General features: G+C 43.1%; 1 protein-coding gene across 2 annotated transcripts in view; it reads right to left on the reverse strand.

Annotated features, from left to right (window-relative positions):
- b4galnt4a (beta-1,4-N-acetyl-galactosaminyl transferase 4a) overlaps window positions 1-17,317 on the reverse strand; it is a 437,447-nt gene that overhangs the window by 167,136 nt on the left and 252,994 nt on the right. The window contains exons 1-4 of one of the 2 annotated variants that reach the window (XM_036949745.1): window positions 5,269-5,661; window positions 2,032-2,127; window positions 1,816-1,906; window positions 131-231 (exon numbers count right to left, since the gene is read on the reverse strand). In XM_036949745.1, coding sequence (XP_036805640.1) covers window positions 131-231; window positions 1,816-1,906; window positions 2,032-2,127; window positions 5,269-5,271 — 291 coding nt within the window. In that variant the 5' untranslated portion in view covers window positions 5,272-5,661. Of the gene's footprint in view, window positions 1-130; window positions 232-1,815; window positions 1,907-2,031; window positions 2,128-5,268; window positions 5,662-17,317 lie in introns of those variants that run through there. The other variant, XM_021564073.2, reaches the window with a different exon arrangement.

Raw genomic sequence — 17,317 nt, forward strand, 5'->3', positions numbered from 1 at the left:
GATATTGTTCAGTGTTTTACCCTAATCTTAATCTGGAAAACTATCCCTTTAAGGGTGAATAGAAACTAAATGAAACATAATCGAAAGAAAATAATAGAATAGAATAGTTTGTGTTTGGTGCAGTCCTTACCTGTCCAACGTAGACCAGTAGTCTGGCATTGAGAGGGCTCTCGTCAGGACTCACCCAGAACTCAGAGTTATCATCTGACGACACCGAAAACTGGAAATCACCTGGGAAATAGAAATACAGTCAAAATAGTTAGTGTGTGTGTGTGTGTGTGTGTGTGTGTGTGTGTGTGTGTGTGTGTGTGTGTGTGTGTGTGTGTGTATGTGTGTGTGTGTGTGTGTGTGTACAAGATGTGCGTTACTGAGGCAGGACTGACAGACACAGTGTCCTCAGTCCACACCTAGAGCCAGGCCCCAGCCTTCAGTAACTCTCTATATAACTCTATATAACACTCTTGTCAGTTGCTGTATGGGGATTTGGGGCCTGGTTCTGTAGCTATATTTATACAGCTGACCTCACTAAGAGACAGAGTGTGTGTGTGTGTGTGTGTGTGTGTGTGTGTGGCAACGGAGTAGCAGCGGCACAAGTACACAGTATGCTTCTGCTCTGGAGTTAAAGCTCAGAGGCCAAGACAGGAATGGCCAAAAACCACATAGACTGAGTGATAAGTGTGGTATGGTGGAGAAATTACAATATTATGTTATAATACTGTTATTGCATCAAATGGTTGTTTTATGCAACAGAATAGAGGATTATTATAACTCTATTGTGTTTGTGTGAATTGAAACTGGGCCTCTGGGAGATTTAAAACTGACAGTGGATTTACGATGGATTGGTGATAAAGACCGCATTCCATAGCATGATTAGTGTCTGTGTGACTGACTGTAAGGTACCAGGGAGAGATGGCTCAGGGCTAGACCCTGGTTTCTACACAATGAGGACAGTATTTACAGCAGATACAGTTGGCTGTGAATTATTAGTAACATTGTGACCCATTGCATACATCTGTTGTTTGTCATGAATGGACTTGGCTATAAAATGCTGTGGCTCAAACCAGCTGGTTGAGTTCTCGGTGATCACCTCCAGGGGTGATTACTGACCAGCTCCATTACTGCAGTAATTAAATAATAAAGTTTGATTGTTCTGAAGAAATCTAAAAGTCTCTCCTTTTGATTACAATAATTCCACCACAGTGGTTTGATACTATGGGGGTTATGGTCCCTCTTAAAGGGACATTTCACTCAGAAACGGAAAGTAAAGTAATGTCAAGATGAAACCGTGTCCCACGACATCAATAGTGTAGATCGATAGTGTAGATCCAGCTGTACGCCTCAATCTCAAATGAATGGAAAAGATAAGCACTGTCTACTTTCTTGTTTTTGGAAAAACATATTTTCCATTCATTTGGAATGGAGGCATATAGCTGGATTTATACAACTGATGTCATTGGACATGATTTCATCTTGACATTAGACTACTTTAGAGATTGGAAAATGTCTGGAAACAATGTTTACTTACGAGTGAAATGTCCCTTTAACTGATACTATGGAGGTTATCCATCTAACCTTTTTGCAATAGCCCTTGAGAGGGTATGAGAACCTCTGATAGGGTTCTACTAGGGGTACTTGTCAAAGGTCTCATTAGTGGATGGCATTTAGCCCAAGTTGAATTGAGTCAGTTGGTAGGGCACTTGATGTCGTGTTGGGCACTTGGTTGGACACATATAGGCAACTCCACCCATGGGCACTTCATCTAATGGAACTCAACCTCTAGGGTGTAAGTAGAAAGTATGATTAGTGGTTTCTCACCATCTCTGTATGGATGAATGAAACCAAATATTCGGAGGCCGTAGTTCTTCCATTTTGGAGCCACAGCCAGCTTCTTCACCGTAGTTCTCGTCTGGAATGATAGACGTGTACAAACCATAAGATGAAGACCTGAACATGTCTGGCGGACGAACGGACAGACATAGAAAAGGCAGACAGACGGACGGACAAACAGACAGAGCTCTACAGTATACTCACATGGGGATATAGAGGGAAGTGCAGGTTCTTTCGGAGCTGAGCTACAGACGAGCCACACCAGTCCTCAAACACATGGAGGTTGGCCTGCCCTTTGAACTGTGGAGAGAGAAAGAGAGACCAGAGAGAAGGGACTCATTAAAATATATAATAACAATACTGTACTGTCACTTAACAGACATTTTTATCCTGACTTATAGTACAGTGAGTGCCTATGTTTTCAGTGTGTGTGTGTGTGAGATCCTTTAGGGAACTGAACGAGCAGCATTGGCATGGCTAGCATCGCACTCTTACCAAGTAAGCTACATAGGTTCACTTTCTGTTCATCACTTCATAACAACTGACCTAATAACCTAACAACTCTAACCTTACTCAAAACACTACAACTGAGTAGCACAAATGGTGTGATGATAGAGCCATTACTGTTATTTCTACCAATCTATAATACCATGGATTCTAGCATAGTGATCCCCTCCATTTCCCTCAGGGACGGGCATCAGAGCATTTGACACTGACAAAATAAGAGGAACTCAGAGCTGAGCCTGAACATTGTGTGTCTAAGACAGCTCGGCAGAAAAAGACCAGCCCCAGAGTTTGACATTTGTCTGCATTAGCTCAGCTGCATGGGGGGAAACAGAGGACGCTCTGAGGAGCACACACATCAGAAGACATAACAGACTCAGAAGGTTTGTGTGTCATCAGAACATAAAGGGAAATTAAGGGTGACTGGTTTGAGTCCCTCGCATACATTGCAGCCTATGAGTAAACAGCAGGGGGTGGTGAAGCATACCCCAAAACACACACACACACACACACAGACGCAGAAACGGACACACGCACCTACACAAGCATGCATATTTATTTTATTTTTTATTTAACCTTTATTTAACTAGGCAAGTCAGTTACGAATAAATTCTTATTTACAATGACGGCCTACCCTGGCCAAACCCGGACGACACTGGGCCAATTGTGCGACGCCCTATGGGACTCCCAATCACAGCCGGATATGATACAGTCTGGATATGTACAGACACACATCTGTTAACGCACAAACACACACACAAATAACACATTCAGAGACACACGCCCATGCACACTCACACAGACGCACAGACATACACTAACATGAGCGCACGTATGCACACACAGACGACAGACAGATGTCATGACTGGCCTGTGAGGGTCAGGTTACAGTGGATCACAGTTCTACAGAGATATCTCTCCTTCCCGCAGAGCGGGAGAGGTATAGAGAGTTTGATGGGTGGGGGTTATGACCTCACGCCCATTGTAAATAAGAAGGCAGCAGCCCAACTCCTTTCTGGTCTCTAGTGTGAGAGACTGGAATGTCTGTGTGCCTTAGGAAGAGTTTACAGCCCAAAACTACAGAACATCAAAAAAATGGACTTTGGGACAATATTTTTCATCATCTGAATGGGTGGGAACAATGATAGAAATGAACTTTTAACAAGGCACACCTGTTAATTGAAATGCATTCCAGGTGACTACCTCATGGAGCTGGTTGAGAGAATGCCAAGAGTGTGCAAAGCGGTCATCAAGGCAAAGGGTGGCTACTTTGAAGAATCTCAATTATAAAATATATTTTGATTTAACAGTTTTTTGGTTACTACATGACTCTATATGTGTTATTTCATAGTTTTGATGTCTTCACTATTATTCCACAACGTAGAAAATAGTAAAAATAAAGAAAAACCCTTGAATGAGTAGGTGTGTCCAAACTTTTTACTGGTACTGTACCATTTTCTAGCCCCGAGTCTCTACTTTTATCCAATGTAAAAAACACAAATTTTGCTACATAAAACTGAATCGAGCCGGTCGATCACAATTATCTGTAAGGTCCCTCAGTCGAGCAGTGAATTTCAAACACAAAGATTTTTTTTTACCCTATTGGTAGATGGGTAAAAAAGCAGATATTGGATATCCATTTGAGCATGGAGAAGTTATTAATTATATTTTGGATGGTGTATCAATACACCCAGTCCTTCCTTCCTTTCCCGATGAGCCCAATGGTGTAAAGGCTCTCCTCTTCCTCTTCTGAGGAGGAGTAGCAAGGATCGGACCAATACGCAGCGTGGTAAGTGTTCATCTTGGTTTTTAATAAGAACACTGAACAAAACAATAAACAACAATGTGACAAAAAACAACTGAAACAGTTCCGTGTGGAAACAAACCCCGACACGGAAAATCAACACCCACAACTCAAAAGTGAAACCAGGATCCCTAAGTATGATTCTCAATCAGGGACAACGATTGACAGCTGCCTCTGATTGAGAACCATACCAGGCCGAACACAGCAATCCCAAATCAATAGAAAAAAGAACATAGACAACCCACCCAACTCACGCCCTGACCATACTAAAACAAAGACATAACAAAAGAACTAAGGTCAGAATGTGACAAATGGGGAATTTAAAACAGTTACAGAATTTCATGGCTGTGACACACAGACATGCTGTACACCCCCCCCCCCCCCCCAAACACACACCCCACACGCACACACACGCACACCCAAATGCTGCTAGAAGAATATTATTATGATTTCTAAATACTGCACAATTTAAACACTTGCTCCCCCAATCCCCCTTCCCCAATACACATGTAAATATTGGACTATAAATTGTGCCTTGCTGTTTTATGCTTACGTATGTAAAAATGTCAATTCTATTCTCCTGAGCCATTTACTTTATGTTTGTAGTCTTATCTTTTATTATTTCTTATTGTTGTTGCATTGTGGAGAAAGAACTTTCCGGTGAGCATTTAGTTAGACGGTATATACCATGTGTATCCCGTTCATACGACTAATAAAACCTGACACTTAAAACACACAGCCGTCTAACTCTGTTTTGACGGCAGCCACTAAATCCTGTGTCTCTCATCAGACAGAAGATCAAGGAGGGCAGAATTTTCAATAATCACATTGTTTCATTTACAACTGATATTCACCAGAGATGGGTTGGCACAGGACTTTAAAATCAGAGTTATCTGTACAATATGGGGAGCTAATGTAAGTCTTCAAGTCTCAAACAAGTTTATTCACGATGCTTGGGATATTCACCGAACAACCTCTGTTACACGTTGTAATTCGCCCCCAGGATTTAATACAATACTTCCGCCTACACTCGCCAAGTTACAGATAGTATCACAAGTGAACTGCAATTATAAACTGTTCATGTATAGGAACAGTTTCCAAAACACATATTTAGTCTACTGACTTGGACTCACCATTGAAAGTGCTTATTAGTGTAAAACTAGGCTTAATCTGTATCCAGAAAAAAATGCCTTTATGTTTCAAGGGGAGCAGTTACTCCAGCTCTCAGTGAAGGTGACATCCCTCCATGCAAGGCTAAACTAAACCTAGTTTGATAACCCTACTCTGCACGGCGAAAAAGAAAACAATCAAACAAAACCAACAAACAAGAAAGGTTAGAGAGGCCAAACGGAAGGGTAAGCATCCCTTTCTGATTCCACAATCCTGCCCTTGGCGACTGCTGCTGTTGATGGTAAAAGTCACGTTTGATTAGTGTCACACAGGCATTCTCATGGATGGCCTGACCGGGGTCCTACTCATTTCTGTACAGGCGCTGTATTCTAGCCACCCTGCACGATAACAGCCAAGCAGTGATTATGAATCATGAATAAAGCATAAGTGATTTGTTTACAAATCTGCTGCACTCTAGTCCTTTACTGAGTGTGTGTGTGTGTGTGTGTGTGTGTGTGTGTGTGTGTGTGTGTGTGTGTGTGTGTGTGTGCGTGTGTGTGTATGAGCGAGTGAGCGAGAGAGAGAAAGGAAAGAGAGAGTAGAGTGTGGTAGAGAGGGGGACAGGATAAGGATGGGATTGGACAGGGCTGGGAGAGGAGAGGAGAGGAGAGGAGAGGAGAGGAGAGGAGAGGAGAGGAGAGGAGAGGAGAGGAGAGGAGAGGAGAGGAGAGGAGAGGAGAGGAGAGGAGAGGAGAGGTAGAGAAAGCGATGGGACAGGATGAGGAGGGAGGTAAGGGATTTAGCTGATACCAGGATGTCCCAGTGTAAATATGTACCATGCAAAGCTTTTAATAGATTTCCAATGGTTTTTTAAAAGCAATCCTTTTTTAGGCTGTATTCTTTACCCTGCATGACAAAACATGAATAAGCCACTATTCACTTTATCTACAGCAATTACATTAAATCCAATGCAATTCTGCGGAGGCTAAAGGAGATAGTTATACGTTTTGGGATGCTAAAACACTATAGAATACTTACAGTATAGCTTTTCTGGTCACACACTGTGTACTTGTTTACTAAAAGTAGTAAACAATAGAGGGAGGCAAAAATGTGAGGAGAGAGAGAAAGAATGATGTATTTTGACCAGTATCAGAGTCACTCAAGGATCTGTCATACATTATTGGGAAACAGACATGTTCTTTACTCAAGGTCAATATAGAGTGGTACAGAAAGCGGTTTTCAGAATGCACTTTCAGAACTGCGTTTGAGTAGCCCAGCAGTGTTTCCTGGATAGAGTGACTTGACACATGATTCAGAAGTCACATTTGTTAATAACATTATATTATGCCACATTATCTAAAAGTGTATTATTTTTTTCACATGTTAATCTTGCGGGAATTGAACGCACAAGCTTGTCATTGCTAGCACCATGTTCTTACCAACTAAGCTACACAGAACCACATACTGTATGTGATTTTCTACTGACAAATCTAAATTGTAACATATTGAGCCCATCATGTCTGCTATCTCCAGTACCATGTGTAGAGAGAGGTATTCCTATAGCAGATCTCACCTTGAGGTTACATCCCAAATGGCACCATATTCCCTACATAGTGCATTCATAGGTAATAGGGTGCCATTTGGGACACATCCGGACTCTATTTCTGTTATGCTTTCACGTGTAACCGATGTGAAATGGCTAGCTAGCTAGCAGTGATGCGCGCAAATAGCGTTTCAATTGGTGACGTCACTCGCTCTGAGACCTTGAAGTAGTTGTTCCCCTTGCTCTGCAAGGGTGTGGCTTTTGTGAAATGATGGGTAACGATGCTTCGAGGGTGGCTGTTGTTGATGTGTGCAGAGGGTCCCTGGTTCGAGCCCAGGTAGGGGCGAGGAGAGGGACGGAAGCAATACTGCTACATTGGTGCCGTGACCCAGATCACTGGTTGCTGTGGAAAAGGAGGAGGTCAAAAGGGGGGTGAGTGTAACCGATGTGAAATGGCTAGCTAGTTAGCGGTAGTGCGTTTCAATTGGTGACATCACTCACTCTGAGACCTTGAAGTAGTTGTTCCCCTTGCTCTGCAAGGGCCGCGGCTTTTGTGGAGTGATGGGTAACGATGCTTCGAGGGTGGCTGTTGTTGATGTGTGCAGAGGGTCCCTGGTTCGGGGTGGGGAGAGGGACAAAAGCAATACTGCTACACACGCATACCATGATGGGATGAGTGTGCTTATCTCTGTCTGTCCGTAGATACTCTGATGCTTCCCCATCTCTCTACCACTGTCGCTCTTTTCTCTGTCTCTTCCACTCCCTCCCTCTCCATTTCTCTTTCCTCTCTCTGTCTTTTCCATCTCTCTCTTTTCCGCTGTCTATATCCCCATCTATATCCCCTCTCTCTTTTTCTATCCCTCCCTCCCTCTCTCTCTCACTTCAGTCATCCCTCCAGGATCTGTCCTATATATAGCTCTGAGCTACATTCCTCTCACAGCAGCTCACGCACAAACACACACACACTATGCCTGGTGTGGATCTAGAGAAAAGAGAGGAATATTTGAAGGCTCTTCCTATGGATTCGGCATATACTGTATGTCTAGAAGAAAGACAGGTGTAGAGAGGGAGAGAGAGATGGAGAGAGCGAGAGAGCATGAAAGAGAGAGAGTGAAAGAGAGAGCGAAAGACAGGTTATTAATAACGGTTAAATAAGAGCTTTTCAAAACCAACGTCTCCTCTCCATTCTGTTATCAGCACCAGAATACAGCAGCCCATCTCCTACGGGACACAAACATCTTTCTGGGAATGTTGCTCTTACATTGTGGAAAGCCTCAGCTTGCCAGTTGGCTTGGCACTGACAAATGACTGAGCGTCGCTCCAGCTGACGAGCCCGTCGCACCGGCTGACATTGAAAATCCCCTTGGGAGGAAGAAACTGAGACGCAATGTTCCCAACAACAGCCCATCAGTGTATACCTAATACCACAATCCCTGTGGCAGTGGATAAAGTATTACAGTAGTGTGACTCAATACAATGATACACCTCAATAACGTACGATTTCCAGTACATACACATACATAAATATACAGGTTTTTGGAGAGATGTGGGTGGCTGCCACACTGGGCACCCCAAAAGCAGTTATTGTGGGGGAGTAAGTGCCTTGCTCAAGTGCCTTGCTCCATGCTTCACGGTGGGAACGACACAGAGATCATCCGTTCACCTATTCTGCGTCTCACCAAGACACAGCGGTTGGAACAAAAATCTCAAAAATTTGGACTCATCAGACCAAAGGACAGATTTCCACCCGTCTAATGTCCATTGCTCATCTTTCTTGGCCCAGACAAGTCTCTTCTTCTTATTGGTGTCCTTCAGCAGTGGTTTCTTTGCAGCAATTTGACCACGAAGGCCTGATTCAGGTAGTCTCCTCTGAACTCTTGATGCTGAGATGTGTCTGTTATTTGGGCTGCAATCTGAGGTGCAGTTAAAACTTCGGGATCGGTGTCCCTTCCACGGGACGGTTGAGCTAACATAGGCTAATGTGATTAGCATGAGGTTGTAAGTAACAATAACATTTCCCAGGACATAGTGATACCGGATATTGTCAAATCAAATACAATTTTATTTGTCACATACACATGGTTAGCAGATGTTAATGCGAGTGTAGTGAAATGCTTGTGCTTCTATTTCCGACAATGCAGTAATAACCAACGAGTAATCTAGCTAACAATTCCAAAACTACTACCTTATACACATAGGTGTAGATATACAAATGAGTGATGGTACAGAGCGGCATAGGCAAGATGCAGTAGATGGTATCGAGTACAGTATATACATATGAGATGAGAATGTAAACAAAGTGGCATAGTTTAAAGTGGCTAGTGATACATGTATTACATAAAGATGCAGTAGATGATATAGAGTACAATATATACGTATACATATGAGATAAATAATGTAGGGTATGTAAACATTATATTAAGTAGCATTGTTTAAAGGGGCTAGTGATATACTGTATTTACATCAATTCCCATCAATTCCCATTATTAAAGTGGCTGGAGTTGATGTTAGTGGTGGCTTTTTAACAGTCTGATGGCCTTGAGATAGAAGCTGTTTTTCAGTCTCTCGGTCCCAGCTTTGATGCACCTGTACTGACCTCGCCTTCTGGACGCTAGCGGGGTGAACAGGCAGTGGCTCGGTTGGTTGTTGTCCTTGATGATCTTTATGGCCTTCCTGTGACATCGGGTGGTGTAGGTGTCCTGGAGGGCAGGTAGTTTGCCCCCGGTGATGCGTTGTGCAGACCTCACTACCCTCTGGAGAGCCTTACGGTTGTGGGCGGAGCAGTTGCCGTACCAGGCGGTGATACAGCCCGACTGGATGCTCTCGATTGTGCATCTGTAGAAGTTTGTGAGTGCTTTTGGTGACAAGCCAAATTTCTTCAGCCTCCTGAGGTTGAAGAGGCGCTGCTGCGCCTTCTTCACGATGCTGTCTGTGTGGGTCGATCCATTCAGTTTGTCTGTGATGTGTACGCCGAGGAACTTAAAACTTACTACCCTCTCCACTACTGTTCCCTCTGCTGTTTCCTGAAGTCCACAATCATCTCCTTAGTTTTGTTGACGTTGAGTGTGAGGTTATTTTCCTGACACCACACTCCGAGGGCCCTCACCTCCTCCCTGTAGGCCGTCTCGTCGTTGTTGGTAATCAAGCCTACCACTGTTGTGTCGTCCGCAAACTTGATGATTGAGTTGGAGGCGTGCGTGGCCATGCTCAGGAAGCTTAAATCCGTATTAATCTAACTGCACTGTCCAATTTACAGTAGCTATTACAGTGAAAGAATACCATGCAACTGTTTGAGGAGAGTGCACAATTTTGAACATGAAACGTTATTAATAAACCAATTAGGCACATTTAGGCATTCTTGATACAACATTTTGAACAGAAACACAATGGTTCATTGGATCAGTCTAAAAATGTGCACATATACTAAATTGCACCTGGGCTGGAATAATATATTATGGCATTGCATCTGTTGCATAACAAAGATGATGGTACAAAAAATAAAATAATGTTTGGTTTTTCCTTTGTATTATCTTTTACCAATCTGTGTAGCATTTATTTGGGCTTCAATCTGAGTTTCAGTTAACGCTAAAGAATGTGTCCTCTGCAGCAGAGGTAACTCTGGGTCTTTCATTCCAGTGGCGGTTCTCATGAGAGCCAGTTTCATCATAGCGCTTGATGATTTTGAAATTTTCCGGATTGACTGACCTTCATGTCTTAAAGCAATGATGGACTGTTGTTTCTACCTGCTTATTTGAGCAGTTCTTGCCATAATATGGACTTGGTCATTTACTAAATAGGGCTCTCTTCTGTATACCACCCCTACCTTGTCACAACACAACTGATTGGCTCAAATGCAATAAGAAGATAAGGAATTCCACAAATGAACTTTTAACAAGGCACACCTGTTAATTGAAATGCACCTCATGAAGCTCGTTGAGAGAATGCCAATAGTGTGCAAAGCTGTAAAGGCAAAGGGTGGCTACTTTGAAGAATCTCAAACATAAAATATATTTTGATTTGTTTAACACTATTTTGGTTATTACATGATTCCATTTTGTTATTTATAGTTTTGATGTCTTCACTATTATTCTACAATGTAGAAATAGTACAAATAAAGAAAAACACTTGAATGAGTAGTTGTGTCGTCCAAACATTTTGACACCAAACATGACATATTATACTAATTTGAGTGTCCAGGATTTACATTTACTATGTCACGTCTAATCTATGACACCACGCTGCATGTCTAGAGTGATATATTTTAGATTAGTGCAGTGGTCCTCTCCCTATGAATTTCTACTGAAGACCCTGGCATGGATTCCATAGATTGTACTATTGTATACTGGCCTAATAATCTTATGGGAGTCATCATCCAAATGCACAAAACTAGTGCTTCCATATTTTCCCTGCAGCAGGGAGACTTTTCACAAAGAGAGAAGAACAACTAAGTATGATGCCATAAATTAATAAATTACACGTTTGGAGTGTAATGTCCCTTTAAGACCAATCAGCCATTACATGACTCACTATGGTCTCCAAATATAAATCAAAATAAACTATAACTACCTGTATGTTGTTTATTGTCAACATTTCCATCCGTCTTTGACCCTTTACATGACACTGTCTATGATTGATAATCTACCACTCCTCCTTAAACATGCTGTTTGTCATGCTTTGGTTTATATAACTGTATTAAAGGCACTGAGATGACTGTGTACTGTAAAGTCAAGTGTTCTGGAGGATATAGCCTAGCGCATCCAGATATATAGTGCACTACTTTTGATCAGGGCCAATAGGACTCATTTGTCTTTGGATTTATATTGTCACGAATCCCGCCGAAGATGGTGCCTCTTCCTGTTCGGGCGGCGCTCGGTGGTCGTCGTCGCCGGCCTATTAGCTGCCATCGATTCCCTTTCCGTTGAGGGTTGAACCTGCGCCTTCACAGTGTCCGACCGGTCTTAGGTACGTGCCGCTTGGTGTAAATTGATTCGGTGGGCTCACACACTACCTTCTTCGGGTCATCCGGGGATTGATAGGACAGTGCGGGATCTTAGGGGGAAATACTGGTGGCCCACCTTAGCTAAGGATGTGAAGCTCTATGTCTCTTCCTGTACGGTATGCGCTCAGAGTAAGGCTCCTAGGCATCTGCCTAGAGGGAAGTTACAACCCCTCCCGGTTCCACAACGGCCATGGTCTCATCTCTCGGTAGATTTCCTTACTGATCTTCCCCCATCTCAGGGGAACACTACCGTTCTGGTCGTTGTGGATCGGTTCTCAAAGTCCTGCCATCTCCTCCCATTGCCTGGTCTCCCTACGGCCCTACAGACTGCTGAGGCTCTATTTACCCATGTCTTCCGGCACTACTGGGTTCCAGAGGACATCGTATCTGATCGAGGTCCCCAGTTCACGTCCCGGGTTTGGAGGGCGTTTATGGAGCGTCTGGGGGTCTCGGTCAGCCTTACCTCTGGTTATCACTCAGAAAGTAATGGGCAGGTGGAGAGAGTAAACCAGGAAGTGGGTAGGTTTCTGAGGTCGTATTGCCAGGACCGGCCAGGAGAATGGGCGAGGTACGTCCCGTGGGCAGAGTTGGCCCAGAACTCACTTCGTCACTCATCCACGAACATGTCGCCATTTGAATGCGTACTGGGCTACCAGCCGGTCCTGGCTCCGTGGCATCAGAGTCAGACCGAAGCTCCTGCGGAGGAGGAGTGGGTACAGCGCTCTAGAGAGACCTGGCGGGCAGTCCAGGATTCTCTCAGGCAGGCCAGTGAACGGCAGAAAAGAAACGCTGACCGCCACCGCAGTGAGGCCCCTGTGTTTGCACCAGGGGACAGGGTCTGGCTCTCGACCCGAAACCTGCCCCTCCGCCTGCCCTGCCGGAAGCTGGGGCCGCAGTGTGTTGGGCCATTTAAAGTCCTGAGGAGGATAAACAAGGTGTGTCATAGATTGCAACTTCCCTCTTACTATCGCATTAACCCCTCGTTTCATGTGTCTCTCCTCAGGCCGGTGGTAGCTGGTCCCCTACAAGAAGGTGAGGTACCAAAGGGCCCTCCGCCCCCTCTGGACATCGAGGGGCCCCCGGCGTACACAGTACGAGCTATTCTGGACTCGAGACGCCGGGTGAGGGGCCTGCAGTACCTCGGGTACTGTCACGAGTCCCGCCGAAGATTGTGCCTCTTCCTGCTCGTCGTCGCCGGCCATCGATTCCCTTTCCTTTTGTTTCTGTTAATTGGGTCTAATTGGTTACACCTGTTTTGAGTTAGTTTTGTTTGTAGGCTATTTAAGGGCACTAGGCCCGCTGGGTATTGTGCGGGCTTGTTTTCTGTTTATTGTTGTTGGTGTATTAGTGTGATCTCTATTTTTCCAGACAGTTTTAGTCCTGTGTGTTTTGGACAGGTTGTTTCATGCGCCCTTGTGTTTTGCACGTACGTGTATCCGCTGTCTTTGGAATAAAAGATCCACGTACGGAATTACCTGCTCTCTGCGCTTGACTCCTCCACTCACCATTCATAGAAGAAATAACATATATAAATCCTATGTATAGTTGAAGTCAGAGGTTTACATACACCTTAGCCAAATACATTTAAACTCCTGATATTTAATTCCCTGTTTTAGGTCAGTTAGGATCACCACTTTATTTTAAGAATGTGAAATGTCAGAATAATAGAAAATATAATTATTTATTTCAGCTTTTATTTCTTTCATCACATTTCCATTTGTTGTCCTGAAGACATTTTGCCACAACTTTGGAAGTATGCTTGGGGTCATTGTCCATTTGGAAGACCCATTTGCGACCAAGCTTTAACTTGTGATGTCTTGAGATGTTGCTTCAATATATCCACATAATTTTCCTACCTCATGATGCCATCTATTTTGTGAAGTGCACCAGTCCCTCCTGCATCAAAGCACCCCCACAACATGATGCTGCCACCCCCGTGCTTCACGGTTGGGATGGTGATCTTTGGCTTGCAAGCATCCCCCTTTTTCCTCCAAACATAACAATGGTCATTATGGCCGAACAGTTCTATTTTTGTTTCATCACACACGAGGACATTTCTCCAAAAAGTACAATCTTTGTCCCCATGTGCAGTTGCAAACCATAGTCTGGCTTTTTTAATGACGGTTTTGGAGCAGTGGCTTCCTCCTTGCTGAGAGGCGTTTCAGGTTATGTAGATATAGGACTCGTTTTACTGTGGATATAGATACTTTTGTACCCGTTTCCTCCAGCCAGCATCTTCACAAGGTCCTTTGCTGTTGCTCTGTGATTGATTTGCACTTTTCACACCAAAGTACGTTCATCTCTAGGAGACAGAACGCGTCTCTTTCCTGAGCGGTATGACGGCTGCGTGGTCCCATGGTGTTTATACTTGCGTACTATTGTTTGTACAAATGAACATGGTAACTTCAGCCTTTTGGAAATTGCTCCCAAGGATGAACCAGACTTGTGGAGGTCTACAATTTTTTTCTGAGGTCTTGGCTGATTTCTTTTGATTTTCCCATGATGTCAAGCAAAGAGGCACTGAGTTTGAAGGTAGGCCTTGAAATACATCCACAGGTACACCTCTAGTTGACTCAAATGATGTCAATTAGCAGATCAGAAGCTTCTAAGGCCATGACATCATTTTCTGGAATTTTCCAAGCTGTTAAAAGGCACAGTCAATTTAGTGTATGTAAACTTCTGGCCCACTGGAAGTGTGATACAGTGAGTTATATGTGAAATAATCTGTCTGTAAACAATTGTTGGAAAAATTACTTGTGTCATGCACAAAGTAGATGTCCTAACCGACTTGCCAAAACTATAGTTTGTTAACAAGAACTTTGTGAAGTGGTTGAGAAATGAGTTTTAATGACTCCAACCAAAGCATATATAAACTTCAGACTTCAACTGTATTATTAACATAGGAGAGATGGAAAGCAGTGACTGCTCCTCTATTGTCTCTAGTCCCACAGCTGCCTGTCTACAGAGCACCAACGGGAGACAGGTTGAGGCACAGAAAACTAACCAACCACATGGCATCCTAACTATCTGCCTCCTATGAATTTGTATACAAGATAGAGAGAGATGGGGTGGACAGAAAGAGAGAGTGTGGATAAGAGAGAAAGAGAGGGAGGGGTCGGGAGAGGAAGACGAGAGGGAGCTGTTTCACTCCTCTTCCTTACCCCCATACTCTTCATCTACCTCTTATTCTTTTTTCCTACTCCTCCTCCCATCACTCTGTATGCCTCTCTGACAGGCCTGCTGTAATTTGTCTCTTTGTCTTCCCCCTGAGTCTCTCTGTCAGAGTAATGGCCTGCAATAACTTCTTCACTGGCCCACCAATCACAGCCCTATAAATAACAGCCAGCTCTTCCAGCTTGGCTGCCATAGACTCACACAGACCGGACAGAATTCCCAGAACAGATCAATACTGCCTCCACGACACATGACAATAAACATAATCCTGCATGTTTGGTTTGGTTTGGTTTGTTTGCTGGGAAAAATTACTGATGTTATTACATTACCTGGTAACCTAACAAGAACTTTTGGGCAATGTTCTGTGGCGGTTGTTCTACACGTTGTGCACAGCATGTTACTGACTGTGAGGAGAACATTGATAATGTAAAAACAATAATAATGTTAGCAAAAACATTATTTTCGTGTTTTTGGGATGTTATCATCCTAATGTTAGATCTTAACTTAATGGGATTCTTAGCTAATGTTTTGGGAATGTATACCCGGTTTGCTGGTAGTCACTCCAGCTAGATTCACTCAACCCTGCCCCTACCCACTCCAGTCCAACGCACTCCTGACTCCTGGTCAAGAACACACACTTTTCTGATCTGTTTTAATCTGTGTTTGAAACTCACTGCTCGACTGAGGGACCTTACAGATAATTGTATGTGTGGGGTGTGGGGTAGTCATTCAAAAATCATGTTTAACACTATTATTGCACACAGAGTTCATGCAACTTATTAAGTGACTTGTTAAGCACATTTTTTACTCCTGAACTTATTTAGGCAGGTAGCCTAGTGGATAGAGTGTTGGACCTGTAACCAAAAGGTTTCTAGATTGAATCCCCGAGCTGACAAGGTATAAATCTGTCGTTCTGCCCCTGAACAAGGCAGTTAACACACAGTTCCTAGGCCATCATTGTGAATAAGAATGTGTTCTTAACTGACTTGCCTCATTAAATAAAAATTGAATACATTTAAAAAGGCTTGCCATAACAAAGGGTTTGAATACTTAGTGACATTTTAGCTTTTTCTTTTCTTTTATGAATTTGTAAACATTTTGAAAAACATAATTCCACTTTGACATTATGGGGTATTGTGTGTAGGCCAGTGACACAAAATCTTTTAAATTCAGGCTGTAAAACAAAACATTTTGGTAAAAGTCAAAGGGTGTGAATATTTCCTGAATGCACTGTAGGTAGGAAATACATTTCAACTCATGATATCTACCAGTAAATGCTAAGGCAGCAATAGGTATGCAAACCAGGTACTTAAAAAGTATAGTCTGAAGTCTTTGTTAAATGTTTGCTATGTGATATTCAGTTATGAATTTTAAATGTTGACTGCAAACTCTGCCATCAAATGTGCATTACTATACATTGTAGCCTGCAGTAGGCTACTGAAACACTGCTAGCAAACCACAATGGGTCTCTTGCTAGGTGCGGAATTTAATTAAAGGGCAACTACACATAAATGCTATGTTGTGAATAGTTTTTTAGTTTTTTCTGTCAAAATACTCTGTGAGTTTCTCTCTGAGGTGCACAGTCAACAAGTGGTGCTGGTCATGGTGCTGGCAGGCTTAAATAATAAATTCATGTCAAATCAATTGCACTACTGTAAGTAGTTGCTATTTTTGTTTGTAAAACAATTATAAAACTATATTTGTAAGTAGTACTTAAGCAATTTTCTGACCGGATACTGTATTGGTGGGCCAGTGTTATTTATAGGGCTGTGATTGGTGGGCCAGTGAAGAAGTTATTGCAGGCCATTACTCTGACAGAGAGACTCAGGGGGATGTAATACAACTTAATAAAAGTTGTTTCTTAAGAGGGCTACTTTTACTTGATTAAATTACAATCTAAGTAAGTACTTTTACTTAAGTACAGATTTTCAGTACTCTACCCACCTCTTCCAGCATTTCAGTTTTACATGCCTAGGACTTCAGTGGTCCAGAATATATTTTAAATCTTGGTTAGAGTGCCAGCATACTATCATTTACATAATGGTATAGGTCTGCTTATCACACATTATAGAGTTGCCTCTATTTGATATGCTAATGCTAAGTCAGCTCTGGGCTACTTTGACAGGTCTGGAGGCACTCTCATGTCATAATTAGTGGTAGAAAGGAACCTAACTACTCGGCCAATGTCAAGGCAGAGGGCAACTCATTATTGGTAACCGACAGCTGTGTTTGTGTGTGTGTGTGTGTGTGTGTGTGTGTGTGTGTGTGTGTGTGTGTGTGTGTGTGTGTGTGTGTGTGTGTGTGTGTGTGTGTGTGTGTGTGTGTGTGTGTGTGTGTGCGTGTGTGCATGTGCGTG

Source organism: Oncorhynchus mykiss, chromosome 2 (assembly GCF_013265735.2).
Source record: "Oncorhynchus mykiss isolate Arlee chromosome 2, USDA_OmykA_1.1, whole genome shotgun sequence".
NCBI lineage: Eukaryota > Metazoa > Chordata > Actinopteri > Salmoniformes > Salmonidae > Oncorhynchus > Oncorhynchus mykiss.